General features: G+C 40.5%; 1 protein-coding gene across 1 annotated transcript; it reads left to right on the top strand.

Annotated features, from left to right (window-relative positions):
- Positions 1 to 1,129: 1,129 nt before the first annotated feature.
- On the top strand, positions 1,130 to 17,053 carry tgm2b (transglutaminase 2b). The gene is made up of 13 exons (XM_064305097.1): positions 1,130 to 1,282; positions 7,540 to 7,719; positions 9,679 to 9,906; positions 10,031 to 10,149; positions 10,719 to 10,847; positions 11,645 to 11,822; positions 12,175 to 12,310; positions 12,429 to 12,532; positions 12,895 to 13,134; positions 13,565 to 13,852; positions 14,301 to 14,461; positions 14,748 to 14,884; positions 15,942 to 17,053. Exons 1-13 carry the CDS (start codon positions 1,273 to 1,275, stop codon positions 16,090 to 16,092), a joined length of 2,061 nt encoding a protein of 686 aa, XP_064161167.1. The 5' UTR covers positions 1,130 to 1,272; the 3' UTR covers positions 16,093 to 17,053.
- Positions 17,054 to 18,693: the final 1,640 nt, after the last annotated feature.

The raw sequence follows: 18,693 nt of genomic DNA on the forward strand, positions 1-18,693 counted from the left end.
GGGGAAAGCTTTCCCTGTTACATCCCCTTAGCTCCAGCCCTGAGAGACAGCCTGGCTTTAATGATTTAGTTAATGTTTTAAAGATTTGAGGTTTTATTAATTGAACAGGGGAGTTTTTGCATGTGGAAAACAGGATATACGGTTCTTCAACAGTTTTAATTATGATTATTTAAAATTAGGGCAGATTATAGCTGGGCTGGAAAATTCCACAATGGTTGATACATCGTGTGACAGATTGCAATATCATTAATCAAAGGCTGAAGCAGCATGACTCCACGGGGACAGAGACGTCAGGCAGGGAGAGAAAAGTGTTTGGCAAAAGACCAATCACCTTACCTCTAGGTGCACTCAAAACACATCTTTTCACCGACGAATTTTCAGCCCACACAGAGTCTACTAGGCAGGATTAATAAAAAAAAATTCTACTTTCATGAGAACAAGAGTCATCAAAACTAGTCAGATAAAAAGAAAAAACAACCTCTCATGGCCTCTTAATTGTCATTTATTATAATTAGAATTTTTTAATATACAATTTGAATTGTTAGTTTGGATATGGTCCATGTATTGCAGCAAACTGTATGATAATATTCATAAAGCCACACATAATTAGAATATATGGATATAATATTCACACGAACGCGCGCATGAACACACGCACATGCACACACACGCACACACACGTATTTAATCAACTTTATAGCATAGTTGCCGTTATTCTGTATTAAACATTCTGTTGATATGGTGTCATCTAAATATAAGTGTCTGCAAAGAAGTAGTGACGCCATCACATATGGTTTAGCCAAATATTGTCGAATTATTTTTGTTTCCTATTTAAATTATGCTGTGCTGCAGGTATGCTCTTTGCGTGAAAGGATGCTATTCAACAATTTCCTTACAAATTTAGATATCGTCGGTTTAAGAAATTATATATATATATAATTGTTTGATTGTTTTATTAAATTAGAATTAATTTTTGTAAAGTCGTTACTGTTTTTTCACAGAAAGGTTTTCGCAATAGTGGTGCTTACGCTCGTAGAATTTCCATATTTCTGAAGAAATGACTCTCACTTATTACGAAAAATAAACACCCAGTTATTAATAGTAGGGTTGCACACTCGCCACCCAAAAAGCCAGAATTCCGGTGACGCCTTATTGCCCACTCTGGTATAAGAGCCGCACTTCAGCTCATCCCCATCCACAGCAAAGAGGCTGAAAGCAAGTGAAGACGAAGCGTACGTTGCACAGAAGGCTGGCATCAACATCTCATCCTAAATGGCTCAAGGTAAGATATAAAGAATTTCGATGTCATAAATAGGACGGCAGAATAACTGTATTATTTATACCGCCCCAGAAAATACACGATGCGCTAAAAACATATTATAAAATATTTTGCTGAACAGCGTAATCCTCTCAATCGTTATGGTTGTGAAACTAAAAAAAAAAAATTCTCAAACATAATTCGAATCTGCGAAATGTAAATACTCTGGAAGTTAACGACTCTTGTGCCGAAGAAGTTCGTCAACAAAGTGCTGGAAGCTACAGTGACTTTGTCTCAGATGACCTGGCATAAGGTTTTTTTTTTTGGAGCTTAATGTGATTATCCAGTTGGAGAGTAGCCTGCACTTTTAAATTATTTTGACGCTGCTTTTTTGGAAGTTAAATAGCAGTGTAGCATTATCAACACAGATGTTAAAATTAGATATTTATGTGGAAGTTTATTGCAGAATTTTATCACCATGTTTATTAACATGTAAAATAAATGCATGCACTTTTAAAGAACACTTGAAAGTAATTTCATAGCGATTTAGATTTTTGTATTTGCCTTACTTAAAATTCTTAATAGTCTATAATGTAGAAAATACAAATGAACATGCGTCATACAAATTAACTTGGTTGCAGTATAGCTCGTGCAGGAGCCCATATTATGTCAGTGTAATATTGATTACTGAGTTTAATATTTTTTTAAAAAGCATTAAAATATAAAAATAAAAAATAAAAACAAATGAATGAATTAATAAATAATAAAACTGCATGAAAATGGTTTTACTGACTCAGCTCCTAATTGGTTGTAATTAGGGTACAACAGCTCAGATGCATTTGTTTGTCTTGCAGAGGGCACAGTGGGTTTCAGTTGGTCAGGGTTCCTGGGTTTGCCATTACCTTACTGCCCCCTGCAATGCTTCAGACCAGCAGCTTTCATAAGTGTGTGATAAGCCCATCCTGCAATCTGAGACACCCATTCATGGTACAACATTCCTGTAGCACTGTGTAGTCTGTAGTGTTGAAAATAGCATCTGGCCCCAGGCCTGATTAAGGGTAAACACAGTGGTAACTCTAGTAATGTTCAGTGATTCCAAATAGGGAATAAAAGATGGAGGGAGGTGGGGAACAAAGTTATTTGGGAAAGAATTGTGTGACTTTGTGTCCAGCCAATCAAAACAGCAGAACTGTCGATCTGCATTGCTCCAAGTAAAACACAGACACAAGGTTTGTATGCCCTGTTTGCATGAGGAGAGCAATTTGATGTCTATCTTTATTATCTCTCCAATTTAGCAGCCTAGCCTAACCAAGATTAAGTTTAATAAAAAATAAATATATTTGCGCCATTATAAATTAATTGGAGGCTTATACAAAAAGGCAGGGCATTCTGTCCATGCTTTGAAACAGTGTTGCCCTTGAGTGTATGCCTACAGAAAGTTCTTTTAGGAGGGGAGACAGGGCTAGGCTTTTAATAGCCGCAAAAAACCACCAGCTGTAACTACAATCAGTCAGTGACAATGTCTGCGAGCGGAATGCCGTGGGAAAAATTTGTGCGCGAATGTCGGAATGTCACAGCAGAAAAATCTTAACTTTTCTTAAATAAGGCAAAGACCATCCTAATTCCGAAAAGAAATGTTGCTGTAACTCGTTTCTGTGTGATGAACACTGTTGAAAGCTGCCTGTGCAGTGAGCGACCGCGACCGCAGGACACAGATCAACAGCTGTTGTGCATCTTAATTGGAAAAGCGGTTTGCCTTTGCAGTGATTTGAGACCTTCAGCTCCATCACATCTCCCGATCTGGCTATGGCCAAAGGAAATAATATGGCTTTTGAGTGTGACGTCTCCATTACAAGCTTTTGTACAGGAACTGTAATCCATGTTACAATACATCCACAAACATCTGTAATACTTGCATGCCACTAAATACATAACCACTAGATAATTTAGGGAAGATCAATGTAAACATCAATAAAACAGATATTGCTTGCCACTTTCACTGGTTTCTATAAAAAATTTGTTTATGTCTGCCTTTAAGAATGTTGAGTAATTCTGCATTCAGTTTCAAACAGCAAGTATCTGATATCAAACAGCTGTTTGGTTTAAATTGCCACCATACAACGTTATAGTAATGTGCGAAAGGTTCTTTATTAATTCACTGGCATATATGAACTGAGACCTAACAACTTGCTTGGCTCTGTAGAACTAACATTGAGCAGTACCAGTCTTTGCAGTGGTATACTGACTGTGTCTTATATTGCATATTTCGACATAAAGGGCCTCTTAAGAGTTCTAATGGCAATCAGTAAGAGTCAGTTAGCTAGTGAGAAGTCCTGTGGCCTTCACTGAGTCTTCTGGGAAACTTGTGGAGACTTGTGTGTTATTTTGTGCAATATAACGTCAGTTTAAGGTGTGGTAGAGACATATGTACACATTACCAACAGAAAAGGGAGTATTCATGGACAGTGAATTCACAGTGGATGTCGTAAGTACGTGAACCACATGCCCTCAATACAAAGTTAATGTACAGCATTGCATATTTGTAGCGTTTAAGAAAACAAAATGAAAGGAAGGAAGGAGGACAATTGCCTGACATTTTTTTAGCCTTTCTTATCTGTTTAAGCACAGGCAGCAGCAACTGAGCATGTCCTGGTGGTTTGGCAGCGTGCCCGTGTAAATGGTAACATGGGTAGGCCTTCCTTAGTAAAACACACTGTGTAAACTAAGCAGAATTTTAAAGAGAGACTGACGGTCGTGTGTCTGCTTTGGGCTGACTGCGGGCACCGCAGCCTCCGAGCCACACCAAGGACAGGCCGGCTCGGTTGGCACGGCGAGGGCGTGGCCCGCAAGGTGGGCGCACACCGGGGCAGTTGTGTAGCGCTGCCACGGTAAACATAAACCACAGTAGGGAGAAGACCGGAGGCCGTGACATAGAGGCAGGAGAACAGGAGTCACGTCCCACCCATTTTGTAGTAACAGTGATTTGAATGTTCACTCCAATGTGTGGACCACATATTACAGTGAGACTGACTGAAGCTTATTTATTATTTTACATAATATCAACATTATATTTATTGTTTATTTGCTTAGCAAAGGCCCTTACTCGGGACAGCATCTACCATTTACATTTTTACATATCGTGTGTTTACACTGCTGAATACTAAAGCTGTTCAAGTGAAGCACCTATTTCAGGAATACAACGGCAGCTCCTCACCTGAGATTTTAACTGTCAATGTCAGAGTTACAAGCCCGGTTGCCTGACCTTTATTAAACTACACGTCTTATTTTCTCCAAATGGATTTTTATTTTTACTAGTGGGCAGCTAGGCAGACGGAGAGACAGATGTATTATTCTTTGGCATGGGCTAAGAGAATGCTTCAAGCAACAGCCTTCTTTGTGAGAGAATTTGGATTTATGCCAATCGTTTTCTGTCTGAACTTTTTACTTGTCATTAACTTTTTATGGTTTCAGAAGAATATCCCTGCAGCACACTAACAACTGTTTGTGCAGATTGACAGGCTCAAAATAACTGCCAACATGCTACATTCCCCTGACCAGAGGTCAAGCTCCATCAGGCTTGCCATTACTCTGAACTCCATAAACATTTCAGAACTTTCAGCATAATGCTTTGTACTGTTAATGACCCTCATATATGTGCGTTTACCAGCAAGGGTTACGCACTTTAGGAAGCCACCATGTTTCTGTAAAGACATATGGTGTGAACTGATTTCAAGATGCTTAATGATGAAAAAGCTTTGGAAAAGCTCCATTTCTGTCAGGAAGGGAGTGTTTTCCCTTTTTGAAATCCCATGGAGCAACCCAACCTGTCGTGAGGAAATTGAAAGTTCTCCTTCCAAAATAAGAAACAAAAACATAGAACCAGAGGGTGGGATGTTGTGACTCAAGCCAGGTCATGGGGAGGAGATGTATTTTCGCCCCTCACAAGGGAGTGACAGAATGCAGCCAATTCAACCCTGTCCTGCTAATGGAAGGAAATCTGTGGGTTCAAATGGCACCTTGGGTGGCTCTCTGCAGAAACTAACCCAGGCAAGGTGTTTGGCTGTATTCTCAGTATTAAAGCATTATTTCATAAATCATTGTTGTGAGGGTCACTGCATATTACATTGTATCTACATATTCATCGTCACTCCTTTTGCATGCGCTTCCATTTTATCATCAAATGACCACAAGAAGTTATTTTGTCAATGGCTTTTGCAAGTCATACATGCATATATACCTTATTGCTTAATGCTAAATAAAGGGTTCCTATTTTATTGTCATATAATTGAATAATTAATACTGTTTATTAAATATCGCAGAAGTACCAAGAATGTGCCAGCATCACTGCTCAGAAGGAATTAACACAAACCCAATGTGAAACTGGCCTCAGTGTTATAGCAAACTGTAAAATGAAACCCAGTTAAAGCCACTGTTCCTATAATAATCGCTGTGACCATATACCAGAAATGCTACTATCCTGATCCCCACTATCCTGATAATCCCCAACTTGTTGCCGGTTCTCTTCTTGGGGTTTGGGATGACCTGTTCTCCAGTGGTCAGCATTTCCTTCATGTGTGCTGAGCCATATCTTGCATCATTCTTCATGTCAAATAAGGTTTGGCAAGATGTTTTCAGCAGTAGTGATTTTATGATAAGCTAAGGTTTTGGTATGTCTACTGCTCACCCTGCAAAACGAGGCACGGTTCCCTTGTGTGTTCAAACTGTTGTAAATGTTCTGCACTTTTAAAATCTCAATCTGTACACATGCAGGGTTTCTACATGCAATTCTGGAAAAACTCAAGCTTTGTTTGACAGTAGATGTGTTAAAATCATTTGTATTCCATTTCAGCCTACATTCCACTTTTCAGTGGGTTGACAGATTGCCACGGTGGCTATACTGGTTGTGCTGATATTAAGATAAAGTTGGATACATCAAAACTGGGTTGAATATACAAACAAGTCCATGCTTTACACAAGTTTGTGGAATTTAGTTAAGTTTGCAAGCATTTGCAGAGATTAAGTTTTATGTTTAAAGAAAATAAAAAAATAAATAAAAAATAAGGCCAGAGAACCAGAGAAAATTGGTTACATGTTGTGTCTCGTACTGAAACAAATGGTTTAGGGTCCAGGAGTGTGATCTTTAAGAGAAAAACGCGTTGAAAAGTTTTATGGAGAAAGGGGGTAGATTTGAACCACAAAAAACTACGTTTCATAAGAGGTGTGGACGGGTGCCTGTTTGAATGCTGCAGTGAATATAAGGGAGAAAATTCTGTGAAAAGGGGGGGGAGAAGAAGATAAGGAAAGAAGTGATTTAAGAGAAGGAAGCATGGTTTTGTCCATTTGTGAGATAGCATAATGTGTAAAACATTAATGTCTAAAGGGTGAAGAGGGGGAGGGAATCTATGGGTAGGTGGTGTTCAAACAAATTGCAACCCCACCCAGAAGTAAATGAATTTAAAAAAATAAAATTAGAAAAAAGTCCTGGCTTTGTCACTAGTGTATATGAAGCTTCTGTATCGGTCAACTTAAATACTGAAACACCAACTAAATACCTTTGCTTTGTTCTACACTCTGAGTTGGCAAGACTTTGGCCTGGGCTCACCTGCCATTTGCCCTGAGCTTTGACTCATGATTAAATGCAAATTAATTCATTATTAATTAATTAATGTGATTTGAATCATGAATAATGCAAGTTCTGTTTTATTTGTTTATACAGTTTGGCAAGTAAACTTTAGTCATGGCCAAACTCAATAAATGTGAAAGAAAAAACATTCACACTTCATTGCAAGTCGAGATAAGTTATTGGCACATGTTGACTGAATGTCGTAGTCATAAAAATCTGATTATCAGATATCCTTCAAAAACTGGTTGGCTACCCCTAACAAAACAAACCAGAAATAAACTGAATCTTGCAGTGATGCAAACTACAGCCTGTCTCGAACCATGACTAAAATCCAGACCAGGGCCCTGTTTCACAAAGCAGGATTAGGATTTAGCTGGATTTAGTAAAACCCGGAACCCTCCCAAATTTGGAACATGGACTGAAGAAAAATGAGCTGTTCCGGGTTTTAATAAGTGCAGTTATTCCGCTAACTCATTAATCCTGCTTTGTGAAATACACCCCCAGGGCAGATCCATCTGTGTAAGATTTCAAAATATTCTGAGTAAAAACGTCAGTTTAACGCATATAGTTTTTGTTCCGTGTTTGGAAGCTTAAAATTCATAATCAAGCAATGAAACAGTCATTGTTACGTCATACATTCATTCCACCCTTTCGTCAGCTTTGGACATTGGCAGATGGGATCTGGAGTGTGAGTTTAACAACACAGACCACCGCACTGAACTAAACGGGGTGGACCGCCTGATCGTCCGCAGAGGGCAGCCGTTCACCATCAGCCTACACCTCCGCTCTGGCACCTTTGAGCCACGAGCCAACGCTTTCACTCTCATCGCTGAGACAGGTATCCTTCCTGCGAGTTTCACTGTGACCGCTCAAGCCTTAAATCAGATTTTTAAATAACCAAATACTACATTTTTTATGAAATGATGGGCACAGCATTATGCTGTATTTACAATAACATAATTTGATTGCATGACTAGATTTTTTAGTAGTTTTTGCATAAGATTTGGAGACTAATTACTGATTACTAAATTGTTATCAAAGGATTAGTGCTACAAAGCCATTACCATTTACAATCTTATAGATTATTTTCCATGGAGAAAGAAAATAATGACTTCAGGCATGTCGAATTTCTTAAGATGCCCGGCTTTAGTCTTAAATCTGATATGGAAGATTAATGAATTAAATGGAGGCCATACACTGCAAAAAGAAAATGAGTACCATACACTACTGTGTATATACTACTGAAGGCATTTAAAAATATTTATATCATCATTTGCCTTTCCTTTTTTAAACACTCAGTTATCTTTTAGCAGTGTTTAAAAATAACAGTTCATTTGGGTAGATACTGTGGGAATGTTTAGTTTTAAAGTGCATTTCCATGAAAATGTCAAGAAACACACTTTCAAGAAATGCTAAAGGGGATCCATTAGGAAAATGCTAAAAACGTTAACACATGACAACCATCTTTCTGAACAGGAAAACATGTTCTTGACATCATGACATTACATTATATTAAAGGCATTCAGCAGACACTATTATCCAGAGCGACTTACAAAACATTCTACATAGCATTTACATTGCATCCATTTATACAGCTGGACATACATTGAAACAATGCAAGTTAAGTACCTTGCACAATGGTACAATGGCAGTGTCGCACCCGGGAATTGACCTTGTAACCTTCAGGTTACAAGACCAGTTCCTTACAGATTATACTACACTGCCGCCCCCAGAACAGAAATATGTGAAGTCGTCATGCAGAACAAAAAGGTTAAAGTTTTGGGTTTTGAGCAGTTAGACACACACCCCCTCAAAGGCTTAAGAAAATATTCCTCTTGCCTCATCCATACCACAGAATGTCAAGTTCAAAGGGGCAGATCCATTGGGAATGCACCAGAGCAAATGTAACGGCATCCCAGTCTGTGAATCCTCACAGTGATCTACATCTGCAGCCATACTTCACCAGACCATAAATTCCATGAAGAGCAAGACAAAGACATTAGGGTGTGGATGTGTCAGCTTAGGGCTGGTTTGATAAAGCTTGTTTGATAAAGTTATTGAACTGTAGGGAAACTGAGATTTTGCAGATTTGTAACTTGCGAAACAGTTCTCATTTAAAGAAAAAGATGCAACCACTTAAATTACGGAAAAACGTGCTAAACAACAAGACTACTTGCATGTGCTGTTTGTGCTTAAGTTCCACATTAAATTTAAAGCAAGACAAGTGGATTGATTGTTGACCTAAATACAGCATGTATTAGTGCTGGTCACCACTCATAAAGCCACACTGGAGCCTTTCTACAAAAATACTATTCACTTTAAATAAAATAAAAGAACAGCCCTCATAATGACCAAAAACCCAGCAACAAACTCAATGCGTTGGGGGGGAAAACACTTGTACAGCCTCCCTTTTCAAGACACACACACACCTGGACTTAATTTTTATATTGCCTCAGGTGTACTCATTATGCAATTAGTGATTGAATTGGCACTCACTCACATGCAATCAATCACATCAATTACAAATGAAATGGCTGGCTGCATTGACACTTTTGGGTGGAGAATTATTTTTAAGGCAGGTCATTACATGGTTTTGCTCTCCTGTTGTGCACACATGTGCACACACACACACACACACACATACACACAAAACAAACAAAAAAACAAAAAAAAATACAACAAAACAAAAATAAATGTAAATCTATGTATTCTGAATGAGTTTAGAGTGTTTTTTTGCAGTGCTTTTTATCCACCAGTGGAAGGTAACCTTGTTCTCACGTGTTCCTCTCTCTTAAAGGGCCATGCTCCTCTGAGGGAACGGGCACCAGAGCGGCGTTCGGTCTGAGCGGTTCCGTAGATGAGACGCGCTGGAGCGCGGCCGCGTCCTGTCCCGACGGACGCACCGTCTCCCTGTCCGTCTGCTCCCCCCCGGACGCCCCCATTGGCCGCTACTCTCTCACCCTGGACCAGGGCCACGCGGTCAGCCTGGGAGAATTTGTGCTCCTCTTCAACCCCTGGTGTCCAAGTGAGTAAATCCACCTCTTTTTTCAACAGAGGTTTAGTTTAATGCGAGCTACAGTAGAAGATAATATTGCTGAGGTCCTGACCTCATTAATCACTTGTCAAAATAATTTGTTTCTTGGCAACAGGAGATGTGGTGTACATGGACAGCGAGGAGAAGCTGAGGGAGTATGTGCTATCTCAAGATGGGATTATCTTCAGAGGGAGTTATAAATACCCTATAGGCACACCATGGAACTTTGGACAGGTGCCAGTAGCAACAGAAATACTATTTGTTCAATTTCCCCCGCCCTCAGAGAATCACAGTTGCTCTCCTGGAAAAGTTGACACAATATTAACATTGCCTTTGTTGTATTTTTTATGCGTGACCCGATATAAACACGTTTTGTGTTAGATGCATGGTGGTATGAATAACCTAGTTACAGGCTGTGATTAATTAGATTCATGTTACAAAACTGCAGTATGCTGCAAAAAATACTGTATATTTTTTGGTCTCTTTGGGGACTTTATTTAAAGGTCACTGAATAATTAAGCATTGATATACTATGTGGTGTCTGTGGAACATACTTTTTCAAGCACTTTAGACCGATAACTGCAAATAATTCATACAAATTGATTTGACAGTGTCATGTTTATTGTGATATGGCGTTTATAAAAGTGAAACAGTGGATGCAATAAGATTGAACTCCAGTGTAGATACAAAAATAGACTGTAAAGCAGTCAACACATTCCTACAGTACATCATTCCTTAAACTCTGAGAGTTGTATGATGTGTCAACGTTCTTCGTGTGAATCCCATGCGTTCACTTCCTGCAGTTTGAATACGGGATCCTGGACGCGTGTCTGCGGATTCTGGACGTGAACCCCAAGTACATGCGGAGCCCTGATGAGGACTGCTCGGGGAGGCGGAACCCCATATACGTGTCCCGGGTGCTGAGCGCGATGGTGAGAGCCGCGAAACAGTGGTGTGACGTCCACACGCTGAGCACCGTTCATCCGCGACGCCGGTCGAAGCGGGTGGCAGGCGTGAACTTGTGTGGACACGCTACGGCAGCAAACTGCTCTCAGCGAAATCTCAGTCTTCAGTGATGCATTACCTGGCCTCAAAAAGCCCTGTGCCAGACTGGAACCCGCAGCTGGGAGTCGGTTTTGGCGGGATACAATTGACGTTGTCCTGGAAGGGGTGGATTTAAATCTGCCAGAGTTCCACGGGGTGCTGCTCTATTGGTTTCCCTTGACAAGCCAGGTACCCGCAGACTACCTGTAGTCCTCATTGAGAGATTCACCAATCCTCTGATTGACATTACCATGGCTTGAAGAGTAGGTTTTTTGGAATATTTTTATCAGAATTTTAGGTCAGTGTTCTAGAACTCCATTTGCTTTCAATTACCATTAGCGATTGGGACATTCTCGCTGGAATGTTCAGTTAAAAACATTATAATTACGTATTTGTGATCTTACACCTTAAATGGTTAAGGGTGCGGACTGTAAAATGGTCCCCTGTCCGCAGGTCAAGGCACTGGAGGAGTGGGCACACTTTGCTCGCAGCGCTTCCGGGGTGTGGGCGTTGTGGCGTGTGGTTGAGCGGCGCAGCCGGGGACGGAGGCAAACGAAAGGGGATGAAAAGCCACCGGCTCGCTTGCACGGCGACGTGCCGCCACCCTGCCGCCACCCTGCCGCCACCCTGCCGTGCGCCTGCTGTGTTTCAGAACCTGAGTGGCTTTTTCCCCCGCCTCCCTCAGGTGAACTGCAACGACGACAGAGGGGTCCTGTTCGGGAGGTGGACGGAGGATTACGAGGACGGGGTCAGCCCCCTGTCCTGGAGAGGCAGCGTGGAGATCTTGCGGAGGTGGGACAGCACTTCCTGTCAACCCGTTCGCTACGGCCAGTGCTGGGTCTTTGCCGCTGTGGCCTGCACCGGTGAGAAAATAATTATGAACCAATAAAAACTTTCTAATCGTTATCATAACATTTTATTTATATCAGCAACTGAAACGTGCCTTACAGGCAAGTGCATAGACATGGTAAAATAGCAAAACAAGAGACCAATCTCTTTCCAAAGTGCTTCCCAAGCAAACAGTGAATAACATGGGACCACCCAAGATACTAAAAGCATGTTGTAAGAGAAATGAATTAAATGCATTTGATTGAATAGTGCATCCCTCTCACTGTCATTGGATGTTCAGCTCGAAGAGCCATCAGTGTTTTTCGCCCAACATTTTCTTCTTAGCAACCTCCGGGATAGTTTAACGTCTTTCTCTGTGTTTACCAGTTTCCAGAGCTCTGGGGATCCCCTGTCGAGTGATAACCAACTACAACTCCGCTCACGACACCAACAGCAACCTGGTGATCGAGCGCTACGTTGATGACAAGGGGCAGCCAGTGCAGAAGTCCAGGGACATGATATGGTGAGGGCGTGGCATGAGCTATGGAAGATATAGCTCATTTCATTTGGTGGCAAGGGGAAGTAGGGCTATAGGCGAAGAGACATGACACTGCACTTCCTGCTTGGCTGATCTGTTTCAGGAACTATCACTGCTGGGTGGAGAGCTGGATGACTCGTCCGGACCTGCAGCCTGGCTACGATGGCTGGCAGGCAAGTGACCCAACACCACAAGAGAAGAGTGAAGGTGAGTGTGTGTGTGTGTGTGTGTGCGTGAGAGAGAGAGCATGTGTCCCTGTATACTTATGCCAGCCTTTAGATTACAAGCCTGTTTACTGACTACTGGATGACACATAACTGTCATATACATGAATTATTCATATATAGCAAGTTGTTATATAGCACTGTTCATGAGAAGAATTTCACAAGAAGATAAAAATCTAGATAAGGAATCAGATTCAGTTAAAGGAACAGGCAGACGAGAATCAGGGTGGCAATGAATTCGGTCTCCTCTGCGCGTCTTACGTTTTGTCCAGCGTTCCCCTTTAAAGCGAGGAAGGCGTTTCAGTGACACGTCCTCGCTCACCCTCGTCTGTCTCCCGCCCCCAGGCGTTTACTGCTGCGGTCCCATCCCCCTGAAAGCCATCAAGGAGGGCGAGCTCACCTTCAAGTACGACGCCCCGTTCGTCTTCGCCGAGGTCAACGCCGACGTGCTCACCTACATGAGGCACAAGGACGGCAGGGTGGAGAAGATCATTGGCTCCACTTACGTGGGCCAGCAAATCAGCACCAAGAGCGTGGGGAGTGACAGGAGAGAGGACATCACGCACCTCTATAAGTACCCCGAAGGTGGGCAACACCCAAAGAATGCCATATATACTGCACATATTTCCTTTAACAGTTATGTTATAACGGTTTTGTAACCGCTATGCAAACATCTCCATCCAGGAAGAATTACACAGATAGCATTTATTGTACATTGCTTGTATTTATCGTACTGTGTTTTTACTGAAACTATTTCAGCAAAGCATTTCAGGTTATGTAATTCCCCCCAAGAGTACAATGACACTGCAGCACCCGGCATTCAAATATTTGATTTATCATTGTTTTTAGGTACTGTGCACCAATGCAGTTATAATCCCAGATCCCTTGCCGAATAAATGAATCCTCAAATACTGTCAAATCTCATGTGCCCATATTACCGTGAGGATCAAAAGCAAGTGAGTGGGTAAATAAGCGAGTCGATTCTTATTAAATCTATGAAGCCCTGCATTCGCAGGTTCCAGTGAGGAAAGGGAAACCTTCAAGAAAGCCAACCATCAAAACAAGCTCCTGCAGCAGGGCCCCGGCCCCACCCCCGGCTCCGGCCTGCGCGTCAAGATCACCGTCCCCGCGGAGATGAGGAAAGGCTGCGACTTCGACGTGTTCGTCGTGGTCGCCAACAACACGCCCGCCACCAAGCTGTGCCGGCTCATGTTCTGCTCGAGGGCCGCCTCTTACAGCGGCATCCTGGGAAAAGACTGCGGCTACAAGGACCTGCTCAACCTGCAGGTGGCGTCCGGCGAAGGTCCGTGACCCTCCGTGAGGAGGCGCTATGTGTCGTTTGTCGTAAAGATTTCAGGCAGCGGATACGGATGACCAGCCACACCATATGTTTCATAAACCGCCGTGCTAGTTAATCGGCTGCTTTTTATAAATCAAATTAGGGGCTTGCATGTGCATCTGTTGGAAACTATGTGGATCAGTGTATCTGTAAATCTCACAATTGCAAGAGTACCTAACAAAGGAGGCTAGTGCTGTGCGGTACCTTCTTTTATGTTGAGGTTTTCTTCCTGCATGCTGCTTGAACACTACAATAATTCATGTATAGTCCTTGTTTACTTCATTCGTGTATATTTATTTAATTACGTAAATATGAATGTATTTATTTATGAAAATACGAATGTCACACTATGTTGGCTCTCTGTGGTATATGGTGCATGACGTACGGTCTGGACCTGATCTGTGGTTTTCAGAAAAACAAGTTCCTCTCAGACTGAACTATTGCAAGTACGGAGGGAACGTCATGGATGATAACCTGATCCGGGTGACCGCTCTTCTCACTGATTACAGCAGCAAGGATATGTACCTCGCAGTGAGGAACATTGTATTGGATGACCCAGAAATCAAAATAAGGGTACGCTGCCATGGTCGTTTACAGGGTGCATTAATAGCTTGTGTCATTGGCTAGGCTGAGGGAAATATGCTCAAAATGAATGCAGAAAGAGTATAAATTTCCTTTATACCCTTTTCCCATTGCGAACTAGTTCTTTAACTTTCTTTTTTCCTTTCTATTTTAATAGGGTATAATGTCAGTTCTGGGGTATAATGTTTGGAATGATTGTACAGGAAGTGGGATTTACGATTTTAGTTAAGCTGTAACCATAGAACCACCGTTACCATGGAAACATTTCCTCCTACAGATCCTGGGCGAACCCAAAGTGAACCGCAAGCTGGCTGCGGAGATCACACTGCAGAACCCTCTCCCAGACCCTCTGGACAACTGCTGCTTCAGTGTGGAGGGAGCCAACCTCACAGACGGGAAAACCATCACTGAAATGTACGTCCGCTAAGAAAAGTTGTTCACAGTTGTTTTTATTACTCAGAAACAGGTGTTGACGTGTCTCAAATAAAGCAAGAGGCTGGTCTTGCTCACACCTGTTTTTTAAGTGGAGCAACCAATTTGGTAACATTCTTCGGAAACTTGATGGCCATTTACAATGAATTACTTTTAATTTTGCAGAGAAATAATGGTTCAAAATAATAATGACAAAAAGGATCCACTGAGCCAGTTGAGATGGGTTGAATGATTAGTAAATGTTCTTTTTCTATATTTCCTGGAACAATTTGCTTTCATTGCAAATGATTTATAGAAGTAATACAGTAACTGGACTACTGAAATATCTGTCTCCGTACAATGAAATAAGCTATATCAATTCCGGTAGAGAACAAATCACAGGGGCAGGTTCAACATCATCATTGTCGTCAAAGCAGTCCTGCTGAGTGTGGAACTCAAGTAGTTGTCGCTCTGTTTTACTTGCTTTTGTCTTTGTTATTATAGTTTGTTTTAGTTTAGTCCTAGCACCATGTTAATATGCACTGTTTATATTTCTGAATGACAAGCCATCTACAGATGAAATATGCTTATAGAATCTGTCATATGTTCTTAAGCAGAGCATAACCTCAGGCCAAAAGGGTGCCAGTGTTTCTGATATAAACCAAAGGATTGAAAACATGACAGTAGCATTATAGCACTTAAACATGATAGAATGTGAGTGTGCACTGTGGGCTGCTTCTCTGTGTGGTGTACTACCGTTTTGATTCTTGTCTCACAGAACAAAAATACATAAAATTCACTCAGTTTTACCACTGTTTTCATTTTCCCCTGAACAGATGTTTTTAGTTTTTTAAATTCCAAAGCATATGTCATGTATTACACAAGAGCTCACTCAAACCTTTGAACCGCATAAAGACATCTGATTATGATTGGGAGATTTACAGAACGCTGAATGGTTCGACATATAAGATTAGTTCTTTCTTTGTTAACGTTTTAATTCTGTGGTTATTCTATATGTGTACTGTATATGTGCTGACTGTGCAATTTACTACATCCTCAGGTTGGGCTCTCCTGTGGGGCCAGGACAGGAAGCCAAAGTGAAAGTGTACTTCACCCCCAGCCGCTTTGGGCTCAGGAAGCTGGTGGTGGGCTTCAACAGCAGCAAGCTCGGTCACGTCAAGGGCTACCGAAATGTTATCATCGGAAAGTAGAGAGCAACCTGCTAGGGCTACATCCTCTTCAGCCTCTGAATGTATAATAACCGCAATATATACAGTATATGCCATGTCTCTGATTGATTTATGATGGATTTATTCTGATTTTCCAGGCTCGTGATGACCTGATTTACTGACTTACTGACACTTATTTGGTCCTCATGTTGAGACACAACAGCAAAATACTCCAAAAGCAAATGCCACACCTAGAATAAACTCTAGACCTTTTTTTTTGCTTTCTTGTGAAAAGAACTGATGACACAAAGACACAACTAGCCAAAAAACAGCTGAACAGCCAATTGTCCACACTGTCCTAAAATGGGGGTGCTGTATATATGGATGTAAATACCCTCAAATTAAAGCTGACAGTCCTCACATTATCCTCATATTCACCGTTTTATTTCAAATCCAATGTACTGGAGTATTGAGCCAAAAGAACATAAAATTGTATTACTATCCAAATACTTACAGACTGCACTGTATATGAGGCTACCATTCATTCAGAGGCCAAAGAACACTATCAAGATACACGATACTTCTCAAACTTTCTGAACTCGCAAAACGCAATACTTATACATTGTATGTTGGAATGAATCCAATAAAAGGCTTGAGTATGTATGCTTTTTGGTTTTGATATAACAAATCAATATTGATATTGACTTATTATTGACTTGCAGAAGACACCCTTTAACAGTAATAGGGCAGGTATTCAGTCATGTTCATTAATTACTCGCCTTTACAATATGCATTTTACTGCCAGACATGTTTCTTCATGTGAAGGGGCAGTTTTTGTCCTTGTGTACTTTTTTATTTTTTATATTTCAAATATAGATGAAAACCCCAATGCAAACTACACCACAGAAAAAAAAAATGCAAAATTGAATGTTTTTAGGTACTGTGTACTATTGAATTAATATAGTGACAATTACACTCGATTAAAGTGCCTTTGAATATTAAACCTATTCTGCTATTGGTTTTTCTTTAGACTGTTGTCAAGAACATTTTCTCACAGGTGTCGCATTCATACAAGAATACCAACAAATGGATAAATTGGAGTTACCTTATCTTGCATTCTGCTCCTACCAAATATTATTATAGTTATGTGATCTCAAAAACATTTTCAACGTACAAAAGTTCTAAGTTACTCATGCATACAGTACAAAGTCATCTATTAAAATTGGCAAATTCTAGGTATGCCATTAAAAGTATTGATATCAAAATGAAACACTGGGTAACATTGCTTTGGAACAGAGCTTATTTAATTTTTGTGAGCTAAGATAGCCAATATGTTTTGTTGTCATGTAACCTCATTTTGATATCAACGTTAAAAATGACAGCGAACAATATTGCCTATCTTAGCTCACACAAATGAAACAAGCTCAATTCCAAAGCAATGTTATCCAATGTTTCATTTTGATATCAGTACTCTTAACTAAGCCGTAACTTAGCAGGATGGCATACCGATGTTATATAATGACCTCACAGATATATTTATCTCAGTATATTTGAATGGAGATGTACTTCTTTCTGTCATCACAGCAATTGTGTACAGCCTCTTAATCAGCCCTTATTGGATAACAGTTGAAGCATTGCACCTGATAACATGCACAGACATCATCATATCTTAAAATATGCTATTAATAATTAGTGAGCCAGCACACATTTTTCAGTCCTTAAATTAAACATGTAGCCATGGTCCAATCATGTTAGGATGTGTGGTGCATTCAAAAAGATTCCAAAAGTGGTTTTTATTATTAACAATGTAGTTGGAACTTGATTTGTTAATCACACATGTCCAAGATTAGGAGATATTTCCAAGAAATGTATCCACGTCTTTTCACATACATTTCATATGACAGTTTCACTGCAGAGGAATTTGCATGGATATAAGATCTGTTAATTCTATTCTGTTTCATCTTTTAAAATGCTATTATTTCATGGCCTGGTGTTATGATAGCTCACTGTCTTCAGTAAACAGACCAGACAATGGATTTATAGGGTCATAAAGGCCTGAAAGAGCCTAGCAAAAAAAAATATCATGATGTAATTTTGTTCAATAAAAATGCTCCTTTTATCATAATTGTTTTTGTTATAGAACGGATATCGGCAGCCCTGTAGAAAATTCACATTCTGTCAAGTTAATTTTGGTAGTTTCTGAGTGTGTGTGTGTGTGTGTGTGTGTGTGTGTATGTGTGTGTAAAAGAGAAAGAAAGAGAGAGCTAAACAATGCCATAAGCCTTTTCTCGCTATAGTTCAGAACTATAAAAGGTTTAACTTATAGCTAATAAAATGTAAAGGCTATACTTTACAAGTGCAAGACACACGTAGGCTAAGAGTGTACACCGGTTGCTACTGCTGTTATTCACAATGCAGTCAACACAATCCATCATGAAATAATATAGACCAGCCCGTACCAAAAGTTTTAATGTTCTTGGGATAGGTTCCTGTGTCTAAAAATCCATTTGACCTTCACTGTTCCACAAATCTTTTAGCACTTCCAGGCTTATTTTTTGGGTGTTTCTTTGAAATGTGGCAGATAGGCATTGGAATGAAATTCTGAGAAAAACAATTCAGTCTAGTTGAACCACACACATCAAT

The sequence above is a fragment of the Anguilla rostrata genome, chromosome 13, assembly GCF_018555375.3.
Source record: "Anguilla rostrata isolate EN2019 chromosome 13, ASM1855537v3, whole genome shotgun sequence".
Lineage (NCBI taxonomy): Eukaryota > Metazoa > Chordata > Actinopteri > Anguilliformes > Anguillidae > Anguilla > Anguilla rostrata.